The sequence below is a fragment of the Perca flavescens genome, chromosome 21 (genome assembly GCF_004354835.1).
Source record: "Perca flavescens isolate YP-PL-M2 chromosome 21, PFLA_1.0, whole genome shotgun sequence".
NCBI classification, from domain to species: domain Eukaryota; kingdom Metazoa; phylum Chordata; class Actinopteri; order Perciformes; family Percidae; genus Perca; species Perca flavescens.
This window is the reverse complement of record NC_041351.1, coordinates 17,337,800-17,361,558: the sequence shown is the minus strand read 5'-3', so window position 1 is coordinate 17,361,558 and position 23,759 is coordinate 17,337,800. Positions and strand designations below refer to the sequence as shown.

General features: G+C 42.3%; 3 protein-coding genes across 8 annotated transcripts; 2 read left to right on the top strand and 1 right to left on the bottom strand.

Moving 5' to 3' along the window:
- Nucleotides 1-160: 160 nt before the first annotated feature.
- Nucleotides 161-9,173, top strand: LOC114548106 (circularly permutated Ras protein 1-like). 2 transcript variants are annotated; one of them, XM_028567834.1, is made up of 21 exons: nt 162-488; nt 770-885; nt 2,149-2,385; nt 2,859-3,092; nt 3,197-3,331; nt 3,437-3,514; nt 3,617-3,690; nt 3,955-4,131; nt 4,223-4,264; nt 4,536-4,625; nt 4,819-4,970; nt 5,087-5,168; nt 5,389-5,519; nt 5,728-5,812; nt 5,914-6,020; nt 6,133-6,245; nt 6,874-6,991; nt 7,535-7,675; nt 8,661-8,757; nt 8,862-8,888; nt 8,996-9,173. In XM_028567834.1, the coding sequence occupies exons 2-21, from the start codon at nt 801-803 to the stop codon at nt 9,083-9,085; spliced, it is 2,295 nt and encodes a 764-aa protein (XP_028423635.1). In that variant the 5' UTR covers nt 162-488; nt 770-800; the 3' UTR covers nt 9,086-9,173. The 2 variants fall into 2 exon arrangements, with proteins under 2 accessions (XP_028423636.1, XP_028423635.1); XM_028567835.1 differs by lacking the exon at nt 4,223-4,264 and having other exon boundaries at nt 161-488.
- Nucleotides 9,174-10,339: 1,166 nt separating this feature from the next.
- znf668 (zinc finger protein 668) lies at nt 10,340-13,895 on the bottom strand. The gene is made up of 2 exons (XM_028567053.1): nt 13,497-13,895; nt 10,340-12,917 (listed from the first exon to the last, which is right to left on the bottom strand). The coding sequence occupies exon 2, from the start codon at nt 12,907-12,909 to the stop codon at nt 10,906-10,908; it is 2,004 nt and encodes a 667-aa protein (XP_028422854.1). The 5' UTR covers nt 12,910-12,917; nt 13,497-13,895; the 3' UTR covers nt 10,340-10,905.
- On the top strand, nt 13,142-22,339 carry znf646 (zinc finger protein 646). Of its 5 annotated transcripts, XM_028567051.1 has the most exons (5): nt 14,006-14,194; nt 14,926-17,765; nt 17,993-18,357; nt 18,616-19,072; nt 20,641-22,339. In XM_028567051.1, exons 2-5 carry the CDS (start codon nt 15,145-15,147, stop codon nt 21,533-21,535), a joined length of 4,338 nt encoding a protein of 1,445 aa, XP_028422852.1. In that variant the 5' UTR covers nt 14,006-14,194; nt 14,926-15,144; the 3' UTR covers nt 21,536-22,339. The 5 variants fall into 5 exon arrangements, with proteins under 5 accessions (XP_028422851.1, XP_028422850.1, XP_028422852.1 ...); XM_028567050.1 differs by lacking the exon at nt 14,006-14,194 and adding an exon at nt 13,142-13,307 and having other exon boundaries at nt 17,993-19,072; XM_028567049.1 differs by lacking the exon at nt 14,006-14,194 and adding an exon at nt 13,324-13,649 and having other exon boundaries at nt 17,993-19,072.
- Nucleotides 22,340-23,759: the final 1,420 nt, after the last annotated feature.

Below are 23,759 nucleotides of genomic sequence, written 5' to 3'. Positions count from 1 at the left end.
ACAGAAGTCTTGGCATTCCTAAAAACAAATAAAATGACATATCATATGACAAATGCTATTATTTTAAGTAATAATAATATAATAGCATGACATAATATATATTTCACTAGCAAGATCTGTGTATATGAAAGACTATGTCAGGATAGTCTGTGTAGGCCAGGGTATTATTTTACTTTGAAAGGCATCATCTTGAATCATCTTGACCTTCGACCTTTTACTGGCCTGTTTCTCAATACGTCTTATCTCCGTCCATTTTTATTTACGTTCATGAAATGTTTAACTTGAGTTAGGCAGTACGCGATAAATGTCGCAGCTTTGCTCGCACAGCACACTGCGGTATCACTCAGACTCTTTAGGATTAGGAGAGAAACCTGCTGGACAAGATGTCCGACGTCACACATTGAAACATTTGTGAGCCCTGGGAAGGTTTCTTGTTTACGGTAACTTGTACTGTAGGCTCCTGGCAGCACTTGAAGGACTCTGCACGTGTAAGTAGCCTACGTCTTGCTTATTTTGAGAGGATGTGTTCATTTTATATCGCAGGTACAAAAGGTGGATTCCGTTTTTTTTCAGTAGCGCTTAGGCGTGTCAACATCAGGAACTGAATGTCACATGTTCCCCAGAACAACATTGTCGCCTAGGCCACTGTAATTACTTTGAATGTACTAAAACATAACCATGGTTTTAACTTTTTTATCTTCAACAGATTGGACTGTTTGTTTTTTTATGTGGTAAAGACGTTAATGTATCTTCTGTATTGTGTTATTAGGTCCTCTCTCTCACAGGCAGGTGGAGTCATTATGGAATTTGCTTGTGGATTTGTTTATGTGCCGCCATCAGTGAGTCAGAAAGACGCCCCAGGATCCAAAGTCAATAAGCGCTCAGGTGATTTATTTGAAACATCAAAGAAAAATCCAAATTTAGAACACTAATACTTGTTTAAAAATACATGTCATTTTTCTGGGTCCACTTTCCTGTTTAGTTTTCTCAATTCCACAGATCACTTGCCAGACACAGATTTTTTATTTATTTTTTTAATGCAGCTGCAATAGAGTTTGACACATGACAGAATTTCAGCAATTTAAAACATCAACAGATTTTATTGTGGGGTGTGTACAAGGCAGCAAGGAAAAGAAAATAATAGATGATAACTTACAGGAAAAGGTATCAGGTCCAAACAGAAGTAACTGAAAAACCACATGTTAACAGGAAGTGATATTACGAATCCCACTAAGGCCACGCCAAGACCCTCCCTTCAGTAGCATTTATTGGGGGCGGCTGTGGCTCAGTGGTAGAGCGGTTGCCTGCCAATCAGAAGGTTGGTGGTTCGCAGGAAAAGGGTGCAGGCAGGTAGAGATTCAGGTTCTGGGAGAAGAGGCTGGAGAGCAAAGGCAGTAAGCAGCCACTGACTTTGGAAAAGGGGCAGGTATACTATATATACTGACAGGTTGATCGGAGGATGGGACACAGGTGAGCAGAAGGATTTGGGCGTCAGAGTCCGAGGGCATCTGGTGGACAGGTGGAGAATGTCAATGACTGCAAAGCTTCACAGAAATGCAGTGCCTGGGGGAAGTGGGAATGGGAGGTGAAAAACAACTGAGGCAGCTGTCGTCACAGTCAGTCTCAGATTCAAATAGCTTCATTGTTGACTCACCAGTTTGAAGAAATCCACCAAAGAGACACAAAGCTTTCACTGTGCAGACACTATGCCTATCACCAACACGTCACTCCATTCTCTGCAGGATGGCAAAATGTCTTTTTGGAAAATATAGATTCAGTCATAAACTGAAGAATAAGAGAGAGAGATTTAAAAAAGTTAATTCCAATACAACTGCTAATTTATAAATCCGGAAGGTGGATTTTTCCTTTCATCACAGCTTTCTGTGTGACTGGTTGTTTAAGTACCATTATGTATTATGCAATCGGTGACACACACACAACCTCTCCTGTCTATCTTAAAGGACACATTTCTTTCAGATACTTCGCTTTTCTCTGTAAAAGCCATCTGCCACCTGAGTCACATTTCCTTCACAGCACAAAGGTCTTCGCTGCACCAGTTGTTTTGTCTGCACTCGCATTTCTCTTGCAAGACGCTGTTCTCAAATTAACAGCCACTGCATATTTATTTTTTATCTCTATGCTTTTCAGCTCTTCTCCCTCCTGTTAACCGGATCCGTCCTCGCACTCCTCCCCCTCCTCCTCCTTCAACAAACCCTGCAGAAGCCAAATCACCAAAATCCCTCCAATCTCCCTCCAAGGTTATTGAACAGTTGGAAAAGAGCAAAGAGGTGAAGAAGGCTGTGAAGCCCACTGTCTATGAAAATTCAGAATTTCAGGCAGCTACTTCCAGCAGTACAACTCCTCAGCAGACACCTCGAAAAACAGGTACCGTGAATGTGGCTGAATAAGTTTAGTTTCTGTACTGTAGTAGTATTTACCCAAATACCTTTGATTTATTAGTGTTATCCCCGGAGTCACACTCCACTGAGGTCTGCCAAACACACAGAAAAGTTAGCCGCTGCTCTTTCAGTTATTAAAGTTAATGCGATAATTTAAACAAATTAAATTAAAAAAGCCTTTGTTTAATCAGGAAAGTTTGGCTCTCGTTTACAGAAACAATCCAACATATTGGATTGGTACATCCCAAGTGAGAGAAAATATGTTTTTTTATAATATGGGCGAACTAGCCCTTTAAGCCTATAGTTTGATTCATAGATGGAGATTGAGCTGCAGGTGGTGAATCACTGTGTCCACTGCTCTTATGTAGGAATTCCATTGCTCTGCAGCCTACTGAATGTGTGACTGTTTATTTTATTTTGGGTAAATTGTTCCTTTAACACACCGCCACTATCTGCCAGCTCTTCTTCCACCACACATGAGACCTGCAACTCGCAGCCAGTCTCTTCCTTACAGCCAGCCACTCCCTTCCTCCAACACCAACAGTCAGACATTTACCTACGACCTCCCGAAAGATGAGCCCGATTTAAATGCCCATCCCTGGGACCCAAACTACTCGTACACCACACCAGAAGGCACGGGGTGCAAGGTGAAGCTGCCAGCTGACACTAGCAGTGTGTCGGCCCAGACATCAGGTAAACGCACAACTTTTTTTCTCTCCATTTCCATTCATTTTTTTATTTGACAGTATTAAGGAATAGACAGATCATACTTATTCTTTTCTGCTTTCAAACGTCAGTCCCACCTCTTCCTCCGAGACCTTCATTCCTGAAGTCAATGCCAGAGTACCTGGAGCTGTTGCCCACACCCCACTCTCCCTCATCATCTAAGGAATTACTCCCAAACATGTCACTAATCTCGTCTTCTAGTAAAGGTAATTGCAACGGTTTCTGTCACTCTGTCAAAAGAATAACACTAATCACAAATGTTTTTACACCTCCAGTGCTTGTGTTTGATGCTCTTGCTGCTCCCTACTCAGGATCAGCAGATCAGGGGCCTCTGCCGGGGAATCCTAATGTGCTCCTTGTCGTTTTAGGAAAATTACTCTCAGAGGAAAGTCAGTAAACTTATCGTCACCATAAAACCTTAATTATCGCCCATCTAGTTAGATTTTCAGTCCTGTTGGCTTATGATGACCATGATGTTTGCATATTTCCAGTGCAGACCATACAAGGAGAACCCACCCCCTGCTCACAGTGTGGCTCTGTGCTGGAGTCCTGCTATGTCAATGTGGTATTTCATTCCATCTTTATTCTAAGTAGTAATAGCAACACGATTAAGAGGCATTGATTTAAAATGTGAATAATAACTGTGTATCTCCTCGTATTCACTACTGGAAAAAATACAGAGAATGACAAGTGTAAGCATTATTGTTCATAACATAATAGAATAATGGATAACTGGGTTTGGATTGATTGATTGATACAGGCTGCAGAGGGGACTCAGTTTGTGTTGGTAAGGTTTCTCAGTATGTTCTCTTCTTATGATGAACTGCAGGTTGAGGACTGTTACTTCTGTCAGCCATGGAAACCGACCAGCACTCCCAGTATACCACAGTGTCGTCACCAGGATGGCCTCTTTCTGCTCTTTCCTAATGAAAAGCCCCTGTGTGCTGCTGACGCTCTGCTGCTCTTCTGCATCGACATCTCAGGCTCCATGAGCACAACATTTCAGGTAAAAGCACACAACCTGACGCTGATCTGTTTACTGGCTTTCACAAATACAACCTGTGGTGTTTCAAATGATCAATCTCTGTTGTTTTAAGAGGTCAGAGGGAGAGCAGGTTGTCCACAGATCTCGTCTTGAAGTGAGTTTTTTTTTTTTTTTTTTTTTTTCATTTTAACTTTGTAAGACTGAAAAGTGAACACTTTGTGAGTCTAAACTTACTGTAGGTCCAGTTAGAGTTTATTTAAAAAAGGGCAAACTCTCTAAGTAATTTGACTGAAAAAACAACACTTAAGAAATGCTGTTTGTGTACATGCATAACAGATAGTACCACAACAATAGCAGGTGTCCAAAGATGATATCAATCATTATTAATCATTGTTGGTGATAAGAAATCATTGTCTTCCAACCAGTTCGTCCAGGAAGCTGTGTTGCAGTGTGTTCAGAGACTAAGTGAACAACAACCTGACAAACGAGTGGTACTCATCACCTTCAACTCTCAGGTACATACATTGAAAAACTGTTTATTTAATGTTCACAAGAGATTTGTACATTTTCTTTCCTAATTCTATTACTGATTTCTTTCTCTTAACTTTGTGTCTATTTGATTTTTCTCCCCAGCTTATAATTTTCTCATTCAGAAATGCGAGTGAGCACAACAATGACTGCTTTTTCTTCTCCTGTTTTTGTTACCAGGTGACAATGCATGGAAATGAGCATTTCACGTCACATTCCTTGAGCGGTTCAGAGTTAACTGACAGTGACTTTCTGAAAAAGGCTGCAGCCAGTTTCCCCACTCCACCTCCACTCTCACAGACCAAGGACTACTTACAGAGACAAGTCAGGGGGTAAGAAAAAAAAGCAATAATTTGAGTACAATCAATTGCTTTTTGTCTTTTATTACATATAAGTAACTTGATCCTCAAATAACAGATGTGCTTTTTGATTTTCCTCTTGTTGAAAGATTATCTGAAGGTGGGACCACAGCTCTCGGCCCAGCTGCTCTCCTGACGATTTCAATAGCCTCCAGACAGCCGGGGTCCAAGGTAGGTTCGGTCTTATTAAGAAGACAATACCAGATGTATATGTGTATGTTTTAGCCCATGTAGTACATTATACATGTGGCATGTAGTAAATTATCATTTCACAGCACTGCATAGATTTAGCAAAGCTTGTGCAAAACAAATTCTAAAAGCAACCATGTGTCAATTTTTCTATTTTCAAAATAAATACAATCCTGACCTGCAATTCCTGCTGATCTCGAAGGTGATTATCTGTACAGATGGAAAGGCCAACACAGATTTGGGGAATCTAGAGGAAGAGGATATTGATGCTCGTACCCTCCTCTCATCCACCATCTTCTACCAGGAGCTGGGGGAATATGCTGCCAGTCAGGGGTTGGTACACATCATCTCATCAATGTCAAGAATGGAACTGCTGAACAGACTATTAATATGCATTTACATACTTAAAGCACTGTTGCTCCACCGTCAAAAATAACTATAAGTCGAGTACTAATGCTAATATTAGTACTAATAAGGGGACTAAGCTGGTCTAGTGTTGTGCTGTAATGAAGTTCATAATGAAATGTCCTTCTTTCATTAGTGTTACAGTGTCTGTGCTGTCCATAGAGGGAACAGACTGCAGGCTGGATGAGCTGGGGAGACTCGCTGATCGCACTGGAGGGACAGTAAGATGTTTCAACATTTGTCAGATTTTTATATTGAGTACCAGTAGTTTTTATAATGTATATCACTCATCATATCTTGTTATGTGTGTTTTGTCCCCCAGGTGGTGATAGCAAGCCCCAATAGGTTGCACCAAGAGTTTGAACAGATCATTGAGAACAGAACCATAGCTACTCATTGCACTGTCACATTACTGCTGCCCCAATCACTGTAAGAGATGCACTGTATAAACCTTGAATACTGACATTCTTAAATTCTTCATTGAGTGGTCTAGTTGGCACATGAATGCACTTCACTGGACTGATGTTCTGCTTTGGCCCAGATGTATGAAAGGAGAGAGGGAGGCAGGACACAAAGGGACCAGAGAGGTGGGCAACGTGGACCCAGATACAGAGATCACCTTCCAGTTTGGAGTCAGTAAACAGGATGCAGAAGGTGAGAGAAAACGGGTACAGTTTGTCATCCATGTCTGGCCAGCCCCCATATCTAGCAGCCTATGCCTTGATACTTGAAACCCCTGGATGGGCCTCAGGATGTTCCTTAAGGATGTGTCGGCCACCGGATGAATTCCCATGTGTTTGATTCTGTACCCTTGGTACACCACCTTTGGTGCTATAAAGACTTGTCGCACCATCCCATCAGCCTAGCTGTACTTTGTGTTTAGTGCTAATTAGAAACTGTTAGCATGCTAACAGGCTTAACTAAGATGACAAATCCTGGTAAATGTTGCCTGAAAACATCAGCATGTTAGCATTGTTTTTGTGAGCGTAGTAGCACACCAATGTGCCAGATGTTGCATCAGCTATGTGGTCCCCTTACAGGCCAGACCGCTGTTTGACTCATTCGACAATTGCGGCACTTACATTTGCTGATTTTCATTGTATATCTATAAACCAATCCAGGCCATGCCACCATATGTAATATGGTCAAAAAAGCAACATGTATATTCTCTGTGCTCCAAAAACAGTATTTTTTTTTTTTTTTTTTTTTTTTTTTTTTTTTTTTTTTTACAAAACCTGAAACTCTCTTGATTCATATTTGTTCTTTCTGTGCTTCTCTTCAGTGTCAGTGCCGGCCTCTGGTAGCAGGGTGTCCATCCAGCTGCAGATCAGGTACAGGCAGAGGAAGGGACAGTGGATGCTTAGAGTGATCACCACAGAACGAGAAGTTACTGATGACAGGTGATAATGATGTTTTCATAATTACAGTGTTTCTCTCACTTTTGTTTTTTGAGATTACCTTTATACACACACGCACACACACACACCCACACCACTGAGCTGTCTGCATGCTTATGGCCTCCTTGAAAGCTTAAACAAGTCATTATCTTCTGACATCTTTAATCAACGAGGCATTTTCAACCGGAGGACAACAATTGATTAGATGTATTATTTTGTACCAATCTCAGTGAAGCTTTAGGCAAAGCGGTTTGAAAATCCAGAGTCGAGCTGTTGCTGAGATACAAGAACCTTTGTGTCATGCAGAAATGATTGCGCCATGTAAATTGCATTTCTCATCCATTCTAACATTTAGTCACACAGTAAATGGACCTCTCAACTCAGTCTGCTTGTTTCATATACTGAATGAAGGTCGTGCAATTCATCTTCTGAGCGCCAACAAAGTGGCCCCCATGTGTGTGTTTGCAAAGTACTATAATAGCAAGGCTCAAGCTATAAATGTTGAGAAGCACTCTTATGATAAAGATGTGTGGCCCTCCTTCTCAGCTTGGCGGCCCTGTCCTCTCTCTCTCTGGCCATCATTCAGCTCAACTCGTCACAGGCCAGCGCCGCTCTGGCTGTCAGAGGCCGCTTCCTTGACGCCAGCAGGGAGGGAGAGCTGCAGAGGAAGCTGATCGAGAGAGCGATGTGAGTAACAGGAGGGATGTAGGGAACTCTGACTGACATTTCTGTGTGGGCAACATGTAGAATGAGAGTTACTTAAAGAGCCCCTATTATGCTTTTTGTGATTATTTTTTTTTCTCAGTCTTTTAGTGTGTTATATAGTTGTTAGTGTATGTAATAGATGTATAAAGTACAAAAAAAACACATTTCACTCCAAATGGAGTTTTCTATCCCACAGACAGCACTGACACAACTGCCTGAAAACGGCTCGCCCATGTTTGAAATTCCTCAATAATGATGTCATTGATTGAGAAAGCCAGCCCAGTTTGTCAAATGTGCTGCCTGAGCAAGCACAGTCAGCCAAGTGGCTGGAATTTAGTTGACCAATCACAACAGAGTGGGCCAGCTGACCAATCAGAGCAGACTGGGCTTTTCAGGAAGGGGGGCCAAGAGCTCAGTGATTGAAAATCAAAGCATGTAAACCTATTCTAGCAGACCCCAAGAATACAAATATGATGCTGAAAAGGAAGCATAATCGGGGCTCTTTAATGATGAGGTCTGACAGATGGATTTAATTAGGGTGAATTCTGTATACTAAACACATAAAAGACAAACGACAGGTAAAATGAGAAGTCCAGTAATTATGCAGGTGAAGTGAGTTTAAGAGTTTAAGAACGCTTTGCAACAAAACTAAGTAAAACGTTAGTTAAAGGAAAATCAGATGAACTGTCTGTGGCTCTTTAGTTGACCTTAAAATGTTCAAATACAGTACCAGACTGGTCCTGTACTGTACATCTGATGAACTGAGGATTTTATGATTTTAAGACCATCACTATTTTATCTCAAACTTTTGTAATTCAAAGCTTTTAATTTTTTTTCAGTCCTTATCATCTACTTGATAATGCCAGTAAAATGACAGTGTGTGTGTGTCTTTATGCATGCTGTTTATTAGATGCAGAGTATTTCTTAGGCTACAGATATTGTACATAGTGAGTCTGTCTGTTTGCAGAATGCATGATCGAAGTTCAGAGGACCATCAAACATACCAAGAATGGGTTAAAACCATGGACCCTATATACAACAACAGCATACAAATCTTCACAAGAGTGAGTTTTCACAGAGTTTTTTTTTTTTTTAATCAGGTCAATGTCTCACATTGGTTAGAATAACCAGTTATACACTTAACTATTTTGTGTGTTTTTTTTTCCAGCGTAAATCTGTCTTTTCAGACTCACAGGTGAATCAAATAATGTCCTTATTAATTTTACTGTTTAGTACTAAAATATTTTGCCTGCTTTGCTTAACTTTTTATGGTCATTCTTGTTTCATTCTGTTCCCCCCCAGTCTCTAACAGACGCTGGTGCAGCGCTGCTCTACACCATGAAGCACAGCAACAGGAAATCCATCTCACTGAAGAATAAACATAAACTCTAGCCAACTGTCAGCCTGCACCTTTTATCTTGCTGGAAGCAACTCTAGTCATGAATGACAAGGATAAATAAATACTGCTGTTTGACTTTGATTTTCTGGCTGAATATCCCCACATATTTCACAATGTAAATAATGTATTCCAGTGTATCAACATAAAACATGGTCATCTGTATTATACACAAACTCATTTCTCAGAGTAAATGATTCCTTTCAGTCTTACATCAAAACTGCTGGGCTAAGGGTGTGTATTTGACAGTGTCCCAGTGGCAGTTTGTTTTTGCACTGACCAAAACACACAGGAAAAACCGGACTCAGGAACACCATCATGCAGCTTACACATAGATCCTTTCGTGTCAGCAAAACAGATGAAGGTGTCGGTGTTTAATAGTTGCAAAGGTAGTGAGCAATGGAGTACATATAAAATAAGGCTGGACAAACAATAATCATGCCGGAGTTGGATGCCAAAGCATACATGCATTTCTGTGGGGCGGCCCTCACAACATAAACATAACTCTGAACAGACGTCTGTCGAGCATTTATATGAGCTATTATTTGTTAATCATACAAACCAGGCTTCAACCAGAATGTGCAGAAGTAGGTAAAAGCCTCATTTGCCTGCCTGCTTTGTCTCTATGACCGTCTTGCTCCCAGGGTCTGTAGACACAACCTGAGCCTCCAGCTCCACATCAGTCTTTCCCGAAGAGCTTGTCTCCTGGGCCAGGCAGCGCAGGCGGGAGGCAAACTGCTCCATGAGCAGGACAGAAAGGATTACCAGCACATACAGTAGATAACGTTCCAGGCCACCATCATAGGTTTCTGGAAGTCTCAATTAAAACAGGCTCTGGAGCAGATGCTGTCCCTGGTGCCGTTGCAGGTGAAGTCAGCCTCCAGTTTGGTAAAGGTGGAAGGAGGAATCATGCATGAAAACTGTTCATTTAAGCATTCAGAAATGTCACCGCAAATATATACAGCTGTTTGTACATATGGATTGAAGTGGTTCTTAATGTATGTCAAGGTACATTAGGTGTCATTAATGGGAATAAAGTGGGTAGCAGTAAGAGCTGCAGCCCACTGATGGAACACTGCATGCAGTCATTTATGGGTGCAAGAAATGTCACTGTCATCAATACATGTGTTAGTTTAACACCAGATGATGTGCTGACATGACTATGTAAACATCTCCCTCTTCAACATTTAAGATGCTCGTGCCCAGGATATAGTACACGAGGACATAAAAAAAGACCACAAACACATTACTACTTTTTATACATCACGTTTTTTTATTGGTATAAAATGTTATTCATCTGATTGAACATTTTGGAATGCCATTGACTTTCTTTCCTTTTTACTCGACAATGTTATAATACCGTATTAGATGATACTGATAAATACACAGTAAAACAGGTACAAATTGTTGTAAATTCAAAGATTTCAAGACAGGCTGTCATGTAAAAAGCATTATAAAAGACATACCTGAAATTACATTTTAAGTGATCAGCATACATGTTTGCAACACCACATTTGTATGAAGATTACAACAGAGATTACAGCAGATAAGATAATTTCATGATAGGCTACTTATAGTACAGTATATACAGTATTTTAAAACATGAACATCATACGTTACATCTGTCAAATACAATGGCAATGCAACACAGTGACAAAGCGCTGATAATTTACATGAAGGAGACTATTTTGAGCTTTTTGAAAAAATGTTTTCTTGAAAAATAACACTTCATTAGACCCATCATCTAAATAGACTGAAGGCCACTAGCTAAATATTTGTGGAATAAAAATTCAAAAAACAGTAAAAAAGAAAAAGCTCAAAGTCCCTCTTCTTTGATTAAGTACTCTGGCAGAGACTGAAAAGCAGTCACAGGTACAGTCACTGGAACTGTTAGGGATATGGCGCTGGGTTCAACAGTGGAGGAGGAAATCTCACTGGGGGGTGGAGGAGAGGGAAGCGGGTCAGTATGAATAATGTTTATGTCACTGAGTTGTGTGGTGGTCGGGGCAGCATCTGCATGAGTCCGTAAGTGCTTGCGAAGGTATGCAGCAAACAGGAAAGCTTTGCCACAGTGGGGGCAGCTGTGAGGTTTGCTGGTGGAGTGGATCTTCTGGTGCTTACGCAGTCCAGATTTGTTGAGGAAGCCTTTCCCGCAACTGTTGCAAGCATGAGGTCTCGGCTTGGGATGCTGCTTCTCATGCTCCTGCAAGTCTGCCAGCTGTGCAAACTCTGCCTGGCAGGTTTCACAGACATGTGAGCCCATGGATACGATTTTGGTAACAGTCACAGGAGTGGAGTCGATGGAGTGAAGATTTTCATGTGCCTGAACTTCATCCCAGCTTCCAAATGTAGCATCACAGTGAGTACAGGAGAACTGCGGAAGAGTTGTGTGGGCAGTAAAGCCTGAGGCTGACCCGGCCTCTGTCTCCGGTTGTTGTTGTTGTTGTTGTTGTTGTTGTTGTTGTTGCTGCTGCTGCTGCTGCTCAGACTGCTCAGCAAGGTGAGTTCTCTCATGTTTGCGAAGGCTTGAGGACACCACGAAAGACTTCAAACACTCCTCACATTTGAAAGGCCTTTCTCCAGAGTGCACACGTCGGTGCTTGTTGAGGCTGGAGCGCTCAGCAAATGACTTGTCACACTCAGTGCAAGAAAAGGGCCTAAGACCTGTGTGGACAAGCATGTGGCGCCGCAGATCCCAGGATGCTACAAAGGCCTTGTCACAACTCTGGCATTTGTAAGGCCGCTCTCCAGAGTGAACACGCTCATGCACGGCCAGATCAGCTGGCTGCCGGAACCTCTTGGAACACTTATCGCAGGGGTAAGGCTTGAAACCCAAGTGCGCACGCTGGTGGCGCCGGAAACTGGAGGGGTCAGAAAACATCTTGCCACACTGTGGGCAGAGGAAAGGCTTCTCGCCAGAGTGAGTGCGGAGGTGAGACTGGTAGGAGGAGAGCTGGGTGAAGCCTTTACCACACTGCTCGCACTGATAGGGTTTGTTCTGGGAGTGAATGCGCTGATGGCAGGCCAGGGAGGAGGAGCGGGAGAAGGCTTTGCCACAGTCTGAGCACAGATATGGCTTTTCTCCAGTGTGGGAGCGCTCATGGTTTTTCAGGTCCTTCAGCTCTGTGTACGTTTTCCCACATTCATCACAAGCGTACGGCCGATGGCCTTGATGGTTCCTTCTGTGTTTTCGGAACACAGAGGGATCTGCAAAACTCTTACCGCACTCAGCACAGAAGTATGGCTTTTCTCCTGTGTGAGAGCGCAAGTGCACCTTTAGTTTAGACAGGGTGGGGTAGCTCTTAGAGCACTGACGGCAGGAGTAAGGACGCTCTCCACTGTGCTGTGTCATATGGATCCTCAGGCATATAGCTTGCATAAAGGCCTTACCACACTCTGTGCATACAAATGGTTTCTCCCCAGTGTGAGAGCGGCTATGGTTGCGTAGCTCTGTGGGTGTCTTGTAAGCCTTGTGACAGTCGGGACACTGAAAGGGACGCTGGGCTGAGTGAGTGCGCTCATGCTTTGAGAGTTGAGCCTTGCTCGAGAATGTTTTAGTACACTGAGAACATGAGTGCTGTTGCTGACGGTCCTTTGCATGTGCCGAAAGCTTGTGGCTCTGCAGAGATGACAGACTCCTGAAAGCCTCTGTGCATGCAGAGCATTTGAAGGAAGCTTTGGCTTTTGGAGGTCTGCCTCTGCCACGTTTTTTTGCAGGCTGATCCATCACCAGCTCTTCCTCTTGTTGGCTCCCTTTGTCCTGTGCAGGAGGGGTGTACTGCTCTGCAAGAGGTGGGCTGCCAGGCTGAGGAGAGGCCATCTTTATATCTGTAAATAGATTATATTAAAAATAATATTTGTAATAATTATGTAAATAAACAAATCATAAGAATAAGAATATGAGACTGAAAGATTGTTCCTCAGACATCAGGCTAAAGTCTATAACAGATATGAATTAGGATAGCAGATCGTCAGTGACAGTGTACCAGGAAAAAAAATCTGTATAACGTTATAACAATACATATGTATGTGGGTGTGCATTAAATCACAAAATGGCTGGCATTAGGACCTCAGGGACAATAAGCTAACCGCTTTGATGCCAGAGGAAGTTGGCGATGCAATGACAGAAATCACTGTGTGACTGACATGTGCCCGACCGGAATCGAGGATCAAAGATCACGAGTCAGTGCGATGGAGTTAACAAAACAGAAACGATATGTACGTATTCATTTTCGTTAGCTCTCTCGTTAAACAAACTCAAAATGGCTGGCTCTAGGACCGGTGTCCAGCTGCACCAATTCACTCGACAGTGTCGTCACCATCATGAACGTGGTTGTGCGGGATGGATTTGGCTAAAATTTGCTCTCTTTGCATCGTGTGTGCATTAGAGAAACAACGGTTTCTTACCTGTATATGGACATTAATACCTGGCGCCTCGGTACACGACAGCATTTACTGTGAGACGGTGATTGCTGTTGACTGTCTGCAGGGTGGGGGACGGCTCTAGGACCATGATGACGAAAGCTCTCTGCAAGCCAAGTGTGCAACGTTTTAATGCGTGTAAGGAGTAAATAGAAATATAAAACACATAATAAATGTATTAGAAACCCATGGTAAAACATGGTAGTTCTATTAAAGTTAGTTATTATTCATTAAGGAAACGTGCCAAGCTGAAGCGAAGATTGTGTACAATGCTCATAAGTCAACGGCAGAGCTAGCTAGCTAACTTTAGCTAGCTAATGTGCTTTAACGTTAACGTTAGGTGTTTTGCGAAAACCAGCAGCAGAATATTGAGATGAACATTTAAGTTATTTGTTTTTATTTGAGTTTAATGATTGCTATGTGGTTACTTAAACGCTAAGCTCGCCGCAGTTTCTATTAACTCGTCTTATATGCTTTTAGCCTATCTAGCTACTTCCGAGAGGGAAGCATTTCTCTGCTGCACATTTCCTGTTTCCTAGCAACAAGCGCAATGTGGAAATGGGGATGGATGAAAAAAAGACAATTGGAAAAAGGGGGTTGCCCTTTACACAATAATAACCTTTTTTTAAAGAATGAATGGAAATATATCTTTGGATGATGGAATTGAACCAGTACTGCAACAGGTATTCAATTCGACGTATTTGCTTACGCTGTGATTCCGCATTCAAAACGACTTCTTGGCTTTTTGGTGCAATGTTTGTTTAGCTAACGTTAGCCATGAAGATGCTAGCTGGGAGCGCGCTAACGTTTGCCCAGTGTTCCGTTATATAAATGTGGCCGTAGTAATCTCCCCGCTCTTCCTTATAACCTGGACGAGTATGTTCATTATAGTTTTGTTTATAATGTCGAAGAAAATTGGTGTTTGCAATGACAGTAAATATGTAGAGAGGCGTTTCCCGGTTTATTGACATAATGTTAGCTAATGCAGTTAGCCTGCTAGTGCAGTTAGCCTGCTGGTGCAGAGATGTAGCTAGCTAGCTATCAGGCTGGATACCGTTTCTAGCTAACTGCATTTAACTTAATAAGTCTGCCCATGATGCTGGTTACCTGCTGCCAGTGACACATTTAAACTACCGCATCGTGGTGGTTCTTTCTAAAGATGTATTAACTTTTACAAATTTAAATCGGTGAACAGACCTTTTTAAGGCATAGCAATTATGAGAACAGTTAGCTAATTTGTAGTGTAGAACTATTGTTTGAAGAATAAACGAATATCTTTAGGAATAATGAGTAATAGGATATTTGTAGCTTCATATAACATCTACACGACTCATTGCATAAAACTGAATACTGTTACATACATTGCTAATGTATTCACCACAGTTCTAACTGGCATCTCTTCTGTCTTCAACAGCTCTATTTGCCCGCTTCTCCTAAAATCAAGCCACTCTCCTAAGTGTGTGGAACTGGTTCTCAACATCTTCTACTGTGTTACCTCCCTGGACACTCCTTGGACCTTATTGTAAAGAACTATCTTTCTTGTATACAGACAATACCAGGCATCTAATGCATTTCCCTCCTGCATATTCATACACTTTGTGTCTGGTGCTCTTCATTCAATTGCTATCTTGTAATGGCACTGCAAAACACTGGCAGGAAAAAAGTTTTCCCTTGCAAACAATGTGGCATTGTATGTCCTAATATGCCCAGTCTGCTTAAGCACATGGATGCTCATCTTGAACAAGAGGAAGAACGCAAATTTAAATGTGATGAATGTGGACGTGGTTATAGGCATGCAGGTAGCTTAGCTAACCACAAAAAGACTCATGAAGTAGGTACTTTTCAATGTAACATCTGTGGTAAAGAAAACTCTAATGCTTTGGCCCTGAAGAGTCATCTCCGGAGCCACACTTCACAGAAAAAGTACTCCTGTGCCGAATGTGGGAAAGGTTTTCGTCTGGCAACACAACTGACTACCCATGAGAAGGTTCACCTTGCCAGGCGAGTAAAGGAGCAGTCGTTTAGAAAGGTAGATATGGACTATTCCACACATGAAGTTGAAAATGATCACCCACATCATCTCAGTGAGCAGTCTGCAAGTGCTGGGACTTCTACAGAAAATAGCCCTGCTGAGGACAAGACAGAGGTTGTTTATAACGCAGAATCTGAGACTTCTGAGGATGCAGCAAATCGACCTTTCAGATGTGATTTGTGTGACAAATCATACATACACCATCGAAGCCTGACCAATCATAAAAAGACTCACCAAGTGGGAATGTTTGAGTGCACAGTGTGTTTCAAACTGTTTAATAACATGGCGGCACTCTACAGCCACCAGAGATCTCACAAGGCAAGAAGTGTGACAGACCCTGATTCAATGGGTGGGTCACACACCGCCGTACCACCGGACCAGTTTTCACCTCAGAGCCAGGATGATCCAGGAAATTTTTGCCATTTGTGTCAGGTACTATTCCCCAATGATGAAGAGTTCCAGGAACACATCCAAATGCATAACTCTTCATCTCTGTCGTTTGGCCTTCAAGATACCGTGTCAGAGAACCATAATATATCATATGACAGCAGTATTGCTTCACCTGAGTCAAATTTTTATGCATCTCCTATAAATAATGTTCCCTCAGTATCCTCAATAGATAATCATTTAGGCTTTGATCAGCCACAGGAGCAGATTAGAAGTAACAGTCAGGTGTACTCGGACTGCTCCAACAATCAAACACCACCTTCCAGTAGCACTCAGGGAGAACCCCCAATCATAGACACGAGCATTCTCAATCCTGCCCTGAAGCACGCTCAAAACACTGACCGTGCAACTGAAATGGAAGAGACTTCAACTGTAGGTTCCGACGAGCGTCCCTTCAAGTGTCATATATGCGGTAAAAGCTACCGGCACTCTGGGAGCCTCATCAACCACAAGAGGTCACATCAGGTTGGGATTTACCAATGTTCCTTCTGCAGAAAGAGCTATCCTCACCTGGCTGCCCTCAAAAGTCATCTTCGTCTCCACAAAGCTCAGTCATCTTTTGGCCTCAACGATGAGGGAGACTGGCTCTCCTCAGAGCCTCTGACTCTGGATAACCAGCAGGGCAGCTTCTCCTCTCAAGATGAGGAGGAGGAGGAGGAGGAGGAGGAGGATGATGATCACACTCTCCCTGTGCTTGGTATGGATCAGGAGAATGGAGTTGAACACAACAATGGAGCTTTGTACCATGAGCATTTTAATCAGAACTTTTCCCAGGATATGACTGTGCATCTACCTCACAACGAACACCTGATGCAGAGACACATGTGTGCAGACTGTGGTGAAACATTTGCAGATATTGCAGGGATTAAGTCTCACAGTTGCCCACTGCTACAGCAGCAACATGACACTACTAGCAGTGACTATGGCAGTAATATACATTTCCAGGACAATGATCACTGTGCCATTGGAAATCCAGGAAGTCATGTTGAGTTCCATGGTCTGAATGAAAGCCACGGCCCAAGTTACTTTGAACAGAACTTCCGTGACAATATGAACAGTGATCAGCTGAATGGTGGCGGAGAAGGTGATAATGCTGAGGAGGAGGATGATGATGACGGAGATCTTTATCAGTGCTCTTTATGTGGAAACAGCTACACTAGCATGATGGCTCTCAGGAGCCATCTCCGAGGCCACACACAGTCCCACGATACTCCTGCAAGCTCAGGGCCTTCCTCCATGTCCTCCCATGAAGAAGTGAAAGATGATGAGACCGGAGAGATGATGATCTGTAGCACATGTGGGGAAAGTTTTGCCAATAGGCAGGACCTGATAACTCATCAGCTTCTACACAACAAGGACCAGGTAGATAATGCTACTCATTTACATATGAACAACAGTGATGTGCCTGGAGGCAAGGAGGAAGCACAGAGTATCATCTGTGGCAGCTGTGGCATCTTCTGCACCAGCTACCATAATCTTGAGAACCATGGTTGCACAGCTGAGAGGACAGATGAGTCCACACAAGGTAAAGAGGAAATTAATGTAAATGATGTTGCCCAGCATGAAGACACAAGTCACGTCAAAGAAACTGTTGATGCCGAAGATCGTCAGTACAAATGTGATCAGTGTGGGCGTTCATACAGACACGCAGGCTCCCTGCTTAACCACAAAAAGTCCCACAAAACCGGTGTATTCAGATGCCTCGTCTGCCAGAAGCGCTTCTACAACCTGTTGGCCCTTAAAAACCACCAGAGGTCCCACTTTGATATTAAGAGGTTAGTTCTAGCAAGAATACACATCGTTAATACATTTAAAACTCTTACATAACATTTAAAATACTCATGTTGCAAACTGTGAATACATGTTGGAAATTATGAATAATTGTAAAGAGTTGCCTGTAGAGTTTCTGTTTTTTTGTTTTGTTTTTTGCGATTTGTTTTGTCATCATGGCCCCCTGTTTGGTAAAAACAGAATTAACCATATGCCTTGTCTCCTCCCCCAGGCATACTTGCAATGAGTGTGGAAAAGCCTTCAAAATTCAGAAGCAGTTACTGAATCACCTGAAAAGGCACAAAGAGAACCAAGCTAAAATCCAGGACCTCAACAACCAGATCCAGGCCCTCATGCAGATGAATGGGCCCAGGTCAGACGGAGAAGTGCAGTCCTTAACTTCAAATGCCAATCAGGCTTTTACTTTGTCTCGGCGCTGCAAGCAGCTGCCTGGAAGGAAAAGAGGACAAACAAAGCGTGAGACTACAGTCAAATTAGAGGATGCGGGTGACCAACGGCCTTTTGCCTGTGACCAGTGTGGGCGTACATACCGCCACGCAGGAAGTCTAGTCAACCACAGGAACTCCCATAAAACAGGTGAATATTACTGTTCAGTTTGTAACAACACTTACTCCAATCAACTAGCAATGAAGAACCACTTGCGCACCCACTTTGCATATAAAAAGCACTCTTGCCAAAACTGTGGAAAAGGCTTTAGGGGAAAGAAGCAGCTATTGGCCCATGTTTGTGCAGGCATCAGAAAGGATGTGGCCGCAGGCAGGAGGGGTCTAAAATCTAGAGCGTTGAAGTGTAAGGAATGTAAGCAGGTCTTTCTCTCTGTTGACCAACTGACAGCCCACACCTGTGATGGACCATCAGGCAGCATTGATGCACAAAGAAACATGTCTCCAAATAAAGTGGAGCGCCCTTTCACGTGCAACATATGTAATCGCAGCTACCGTCATGCAGGCTCACTCCTGAACCACAAAAACACCCACAAGACAGGACACTTCAGTTGCACCTTCTGCTCTAAGCCCTTCACTAACCCCATGGCTTTACGCAATCACACACGCATCCATACACAGAAGAAAAAGTATGCATGTCTCACATGTGGAAAGGCCTTCCGCCTCGCCAGTATCCTGCACAACCACCAGAGGATCCACAACCGGGTGGCGAGTCACTTCAGCTGTCCTGCATGTGGAAAGAGCTTCCAGGGCAGGTCTGGCTTAAAGAGGCACCGCTGCCGCAGAGGTCAGGAGAACTCCCCGAGAACTGGAGTCCAGCAGTCAGAGAGGGGAGACAAGTGCTTCATGTGAGTTACTGTCTGATTTTGAACTGAGTATGTACATTTTGTTTTGTCTATTAGTCATTATGGGGACGTTTTTAAATATATATATATATTTTTTTTAATATTGTTTAACAAAGCTGTCCTGACCATACTGATAGATTAGCTCATGGCTGGTAAGTTACCAGAAATTGTTGTACAAAAATGTTAAAGAAAAGTTTACTGACAAGTTTTTATTTTTCAACTGTAAAGTGTCCCACACAGTACACATCTTAGGTATAATTAATTTTAACAAATTGAAAGAATCCTTATCAACAATATTTGTTTTTGTAATGTGTTATTGTTAATGATAAGGCAACACTTGACTTGAAATCCAGACACAATGTCTGTGAATTTTGGAGATATGGCCAACAGATTTTTGTCTCTGCAAGCTTGTCAAGCAGCTGCCACCTGATCAATCACAAGGATTCAGTCACATACAGGACAGATGCTTATAGATCATGATAACATAAATAAAGCAGAATGCAGCAATAACCTCGCCCCCCCCACACACACACACACACACACACACACACACACACACACACACACACACACACACACACACACACTCACACACACCTCTTTAAAAACTTGACTATTCCCACCGTGCAAGAGGAACAAAACACCAATTTGAGTGTGGGCATTTTGGTTCCTGAAATTATTGCAGACATTAAATCTATACCAAATAAGTTGCCCGACCCCGACGGGCTTACGTATTTTCCCTTCAATTGGCACCAATTCTTCAAGCAATGTTTAACGGATGACCAACGGGACTCTACTACGACTAAACATGGCTTGATACAACTGAAAGTGGTTTAGAGTTCATTTCACTAATGCTAGATTGGCAAAGATTGATCTGAACATTGAGCCATTATGCCCTAAATGTAGAGGCCAGCCAGTAGACTTAATGCTCGTGTTCTGTCTTGACATATTTTTAAAGCTTTTAGTGAATTGTGTGAAACCCAATTTGACCCTGACACAGTCTGTGCACTCTTTGGTTTAACATTGAAGAAATGCTGTGCTTTCTTACCAAATAAAGCTTATGTGGTTATAGCTTTCATTACACTCCCTGCAAATTTTTCAAAATGGAAGCAACACACTCCTCTGTCCTTTTCTCATTGGCTCAAAGATATCATGTTATGTTGTTTTTCTTTCTTCACCTGAATGGATTTTGTGAGCTGTAATCCTGTGGGTGGGTGGTAGGGTTGGGAATGGGGATTTCAATTTGTCAACATATTTGATGAAACTTCTTTGTAGTTGGGGGATGACTAGGTGAATTGAAGTCAAATATATTCCATGTTTTGTATTTTTTTTTCTCTTGTTTGATAAAAACTTTGAAAATCAATTAAATATATTTACAACAAAAAAATATCTCAGCCAACCGTTATTGTAATTTCAAAGTATTGGTATCAGATCCAGTATTGGTCAGGCTATTATTTTGAAAGTATAATAATTTTTTATAATGGTATATAGTTAAGCGTTCATTGTTTTGGAAAATGATTTTAGTTATGGCGTAATATCAGGCATTGAATATTAACATATCCCTACTGCAGGTGTGACCTGTGTGGGCGCTCCTACCGCCACGCTGGCTCTCTCCTCAACCATAAAAAGACACACTCCGAAAACCTCCACCACTGTACCTTGTGTCTCCAGACATTTCCTGACCCTCTCACTCTACAGATACACTCCCAGATGAGGCGTCACTGCTGCCCCGAGTGTGGCAAGACCTTCTGTCTGGTCGCACACCTACAGAGCCACATGGAGGTGCACGCTAAGGACCGGTCTGTGGTCTGCAGCCCCTGCCAGCAGAGCTTTCCCAACACAGCCAGCTACCAGCAGCACCAGGACATGCACCACAGGGCTCAGGACCTCTATCAACAAGGCGTGGATGAACCTGTAAATGGCAACATCTGCTGGGACTCAGGAATAAATCAGACCTTAGTGATGGATGGGGTGCACAAGCAGGTTCCACCACCTTTGTCCCATATTCCAGGAAGCATCGCTCATTCACAGAAGAGTAACGAGTCTGCTGGTACAGAGGAGAAGAGCCATGTGTGCGAGCACTGCGGGCGCACTTACCGCCACGCCGGCTCCCTCCTCAACCACAAGAACAGCCACAAGACAGGCTCCTTCTTCTGCTCCATCTGCCAGAAGGAGTTTACCAACCTTATGGCTCTCAAGAACCACCGACGCATTCATACGGAGCCCAAGCGCTACCAATGTCTTGAGTGCGGGAAGGCGTTCCGCGTGTCCACTCAGCTCATATGCCACCGACGAATCCACACCAAAGAGAAGCCTTTTGCCTGCCTTCTGTGCGACAAGAGCTTTTCCAGCAAGTCCAACCTGCGGCACCATCAGAAGATGCACCAGAACGCCCAGGCCTACGACTCCTCTTTTAGCATGGATGCCAACGCGTTTATGGACTTGGACATGGGGTCTTTCCTTTGAAGTCAGATTCCGGAGCGTACAAGAGAAGAGGACAGCCGGTCCTCGGTTATTCATCCCTCTATCAATAATTGTAAAACAGTATTTATTTTTTTCAGAAAGTGCCACTTGGTCCTGACAAAATCTCCTTTGAAGACCTGCACATTTCATTACTGACTTCCTGTCTTACCTTCACAACAGATGGTGACATCACTCAAACGTCGCCAAAGGGTTTATGGGTCAGGTTTTTAATAAGGCCTGAATGTTTCCCATGAATACACAGGATCCCACAATACAGGGCGGCTGATGATATTAGTCGCAGCTCATTCCTCAATGACAAACCAACCAACCAAAGTGAACAGTGCAGCCCAGGTCCATGTTAAGAACATTAACACTGATAACATGTTTTTATTTTATTTTTTAACACAGTACTGTTCTAATAGTTATTTATCCTCTTATGCTATGTTTAATTGTGTCCAGTGCCTCTGTAAGTTCCTTAGGAAACAAAATATACAAACTATATTTATCTCTGAATCCTTTCGTCAGCTTTGCCGTCAGCGTCAAAGGACTGCTCACTTTCCTTTTGGATCTCACATAGGGCAAGCCTGTTGTTATTAAGTCAAATACCTCTGGGTGTGTCCAAAGGTCAGTGGCAAAGTGATTTACTTAAATCATATTATCAAGTTAATAGTCGTACTGCTAATAATAACCACGTCGAGTGACATTGTATGCTAAAAATGGATGTATTTAATAATTTATTCCTGTTATTTTATGTGCATATTTTAGTAGAAAAGCTTTTTATGAATGTTGTTTTAAAAAAAAAAAAAATCTTCTAAAACTCATGTAGCCTTTTAAGGAACGCCATCAGTCGATTTGTATTTACTTTTTTGGTTCTCGTTACAACAGTCAGGAATGAATGAGCCAAGCATTACTGGCAGCACTCAGGGTAAACCTTCAAAAGGAACATACCTGATGTGGACAACATTGTAGATAATCCGTTTCTGAGCTGAGCATTTTCTTTTAAAATTGTGCCATTTCAACACTAATAATTTAGCTATGTAATGGTTGTCAAAGTCACTTCAACAGTTAGCTGCAGTGCCACATGCAGTGCATGCTGTTGAGTTATCATCCATCTTAAAATCTTTGAGCATCAGTTATGTTGAAGTGCCAGTGCCTAAAATGTAAGTCAATTGTAGCATTTTAATGTGAACAAAACTCCTCTCTCACTGTTCTAGTTATATAATGTAAACCACAAAGTTGATTTTATATTGCCCATTACATAATTAGATTTTTTTTAATTTAAATCTATTTTCTGATTTGTGAACCTTTTCAACCGCCAACCGTTAAAACGTCTTAAAGCAGTCGGTAACAGAAGTATTGCAACAGTGAAGTGAAAGTGGTTCCTTTTTGTCTCCATGAATTTTCTTCCCTCACAAAGGCTTTTGTTACAATCCCATATAGTGACTGTATTTTTTAAAGAAATTCTGCTAAGCACAAGTATTACTACAAACATACCAGGGCTTTATGGATTAACAAGGACAAACCAGTTTCATCTTCACTGTCCTTTTCATGAAACACTTTACGCTCTGTGAAAAATGTGCAATTATTGATTTTTTTTTGCCAAGTTGTCTAATGTGCCTGCTGTTCCTTAAGTAGTTTCTTATCAGAAATCTAGCTTAAGAGAACACATGGCCATTGTTTTTATAATCTAGTCTGAAATTAGATTTTCTTTATGCCTTATACATTACATTTCATGTATGTTTGGCACTGGTCAGAAGTTTGAAATACCTCATGGAAAGCCCTGCCTACCTAGCAACTGCTACTTGCCTCATGCAGCTTAATTGTAGATAATACACTGTAATGATAGAGATAGTTATCAGTTCAAATGGAATGGATGAAGCATCAATTTTAAGGTTTTAGTTTTTAGTTTGCAGAAGCTGTTTTCTCCAGAAAACGGTCGTTTCTCTGCAGTTTCTCGTTTTCAGAGTTATATTTGCACGTTTGTAGATGTGACACTTGTAGCCTAAGGAGGACAGGAAGTCTATAACCGGCCTGTTGTCGTCTGTCGGGGTTCCAACAGGCAAAGAGTCGACTGTTCAATAGTTCACCTCAGCTAGTTTGCGGGTCGTAATATTTAAGCAATATGCTGAAAGTATTGTTTCAGTGCATGAACAAGTACATCTCGTTTGTTTTTGTCTTACCATTGTATCAAGTGCAGCAGTTTCAGTATACTGACACTAGCCTTGAC

Bases quoted from the DNA above. Each gene is read 5' to 3' on its own strand.
- LOC114548106 (XM_028567834.1), top strand. From the start codon at position 801: ATGGAATTTGCTTGTGGATTTGTTTATGTGCCGCCATCAGTGAGTCAG. The intron at 4,132-4,222 runs GTAAAAGCACAC...TGTTGTTTTAAG, and splicing joins CCATGAGCACAACATTTCAG to AGGTCAGAGGGAGAGCAGGT. The intron at 4,971-5,086 runs GTAAGAAAAAAA...TCTTGTTGAAAG, and splicing joins TTACAGAGACAAGTCAGGGG to ATTATCTGAAGGTGGGACCA.
- znf668 (XM_028567053.1), bottom strand. From the start codon at position 12,909: ATGGCCTCTCCTCAGCCTGGCAGCCCACCTCTTGCAGAGCAGTACACC.
- znf646 (XM_028567050.1), top strand. From the start codon at position 15,145: ATGGCACTGCAAAACACTGGCAGGAAAAAAGTTTTCCCTTGCAAACAA. The intron at 17,766-17,992 runs GTTAGTTCTAGC...CTCCTCCCCCAG, and splicing joins TCCCACTTTGATATTAAGAG to GCATACTTGCAATGAGTGTG. The intron at 19,073-20,640 runs GTGAGTTACTGT...TCCCTACTGCAG, and splicing joins AGGGGAGACAAGTGCTTCAT to GTGTGACCTGTGTGGGCGCT.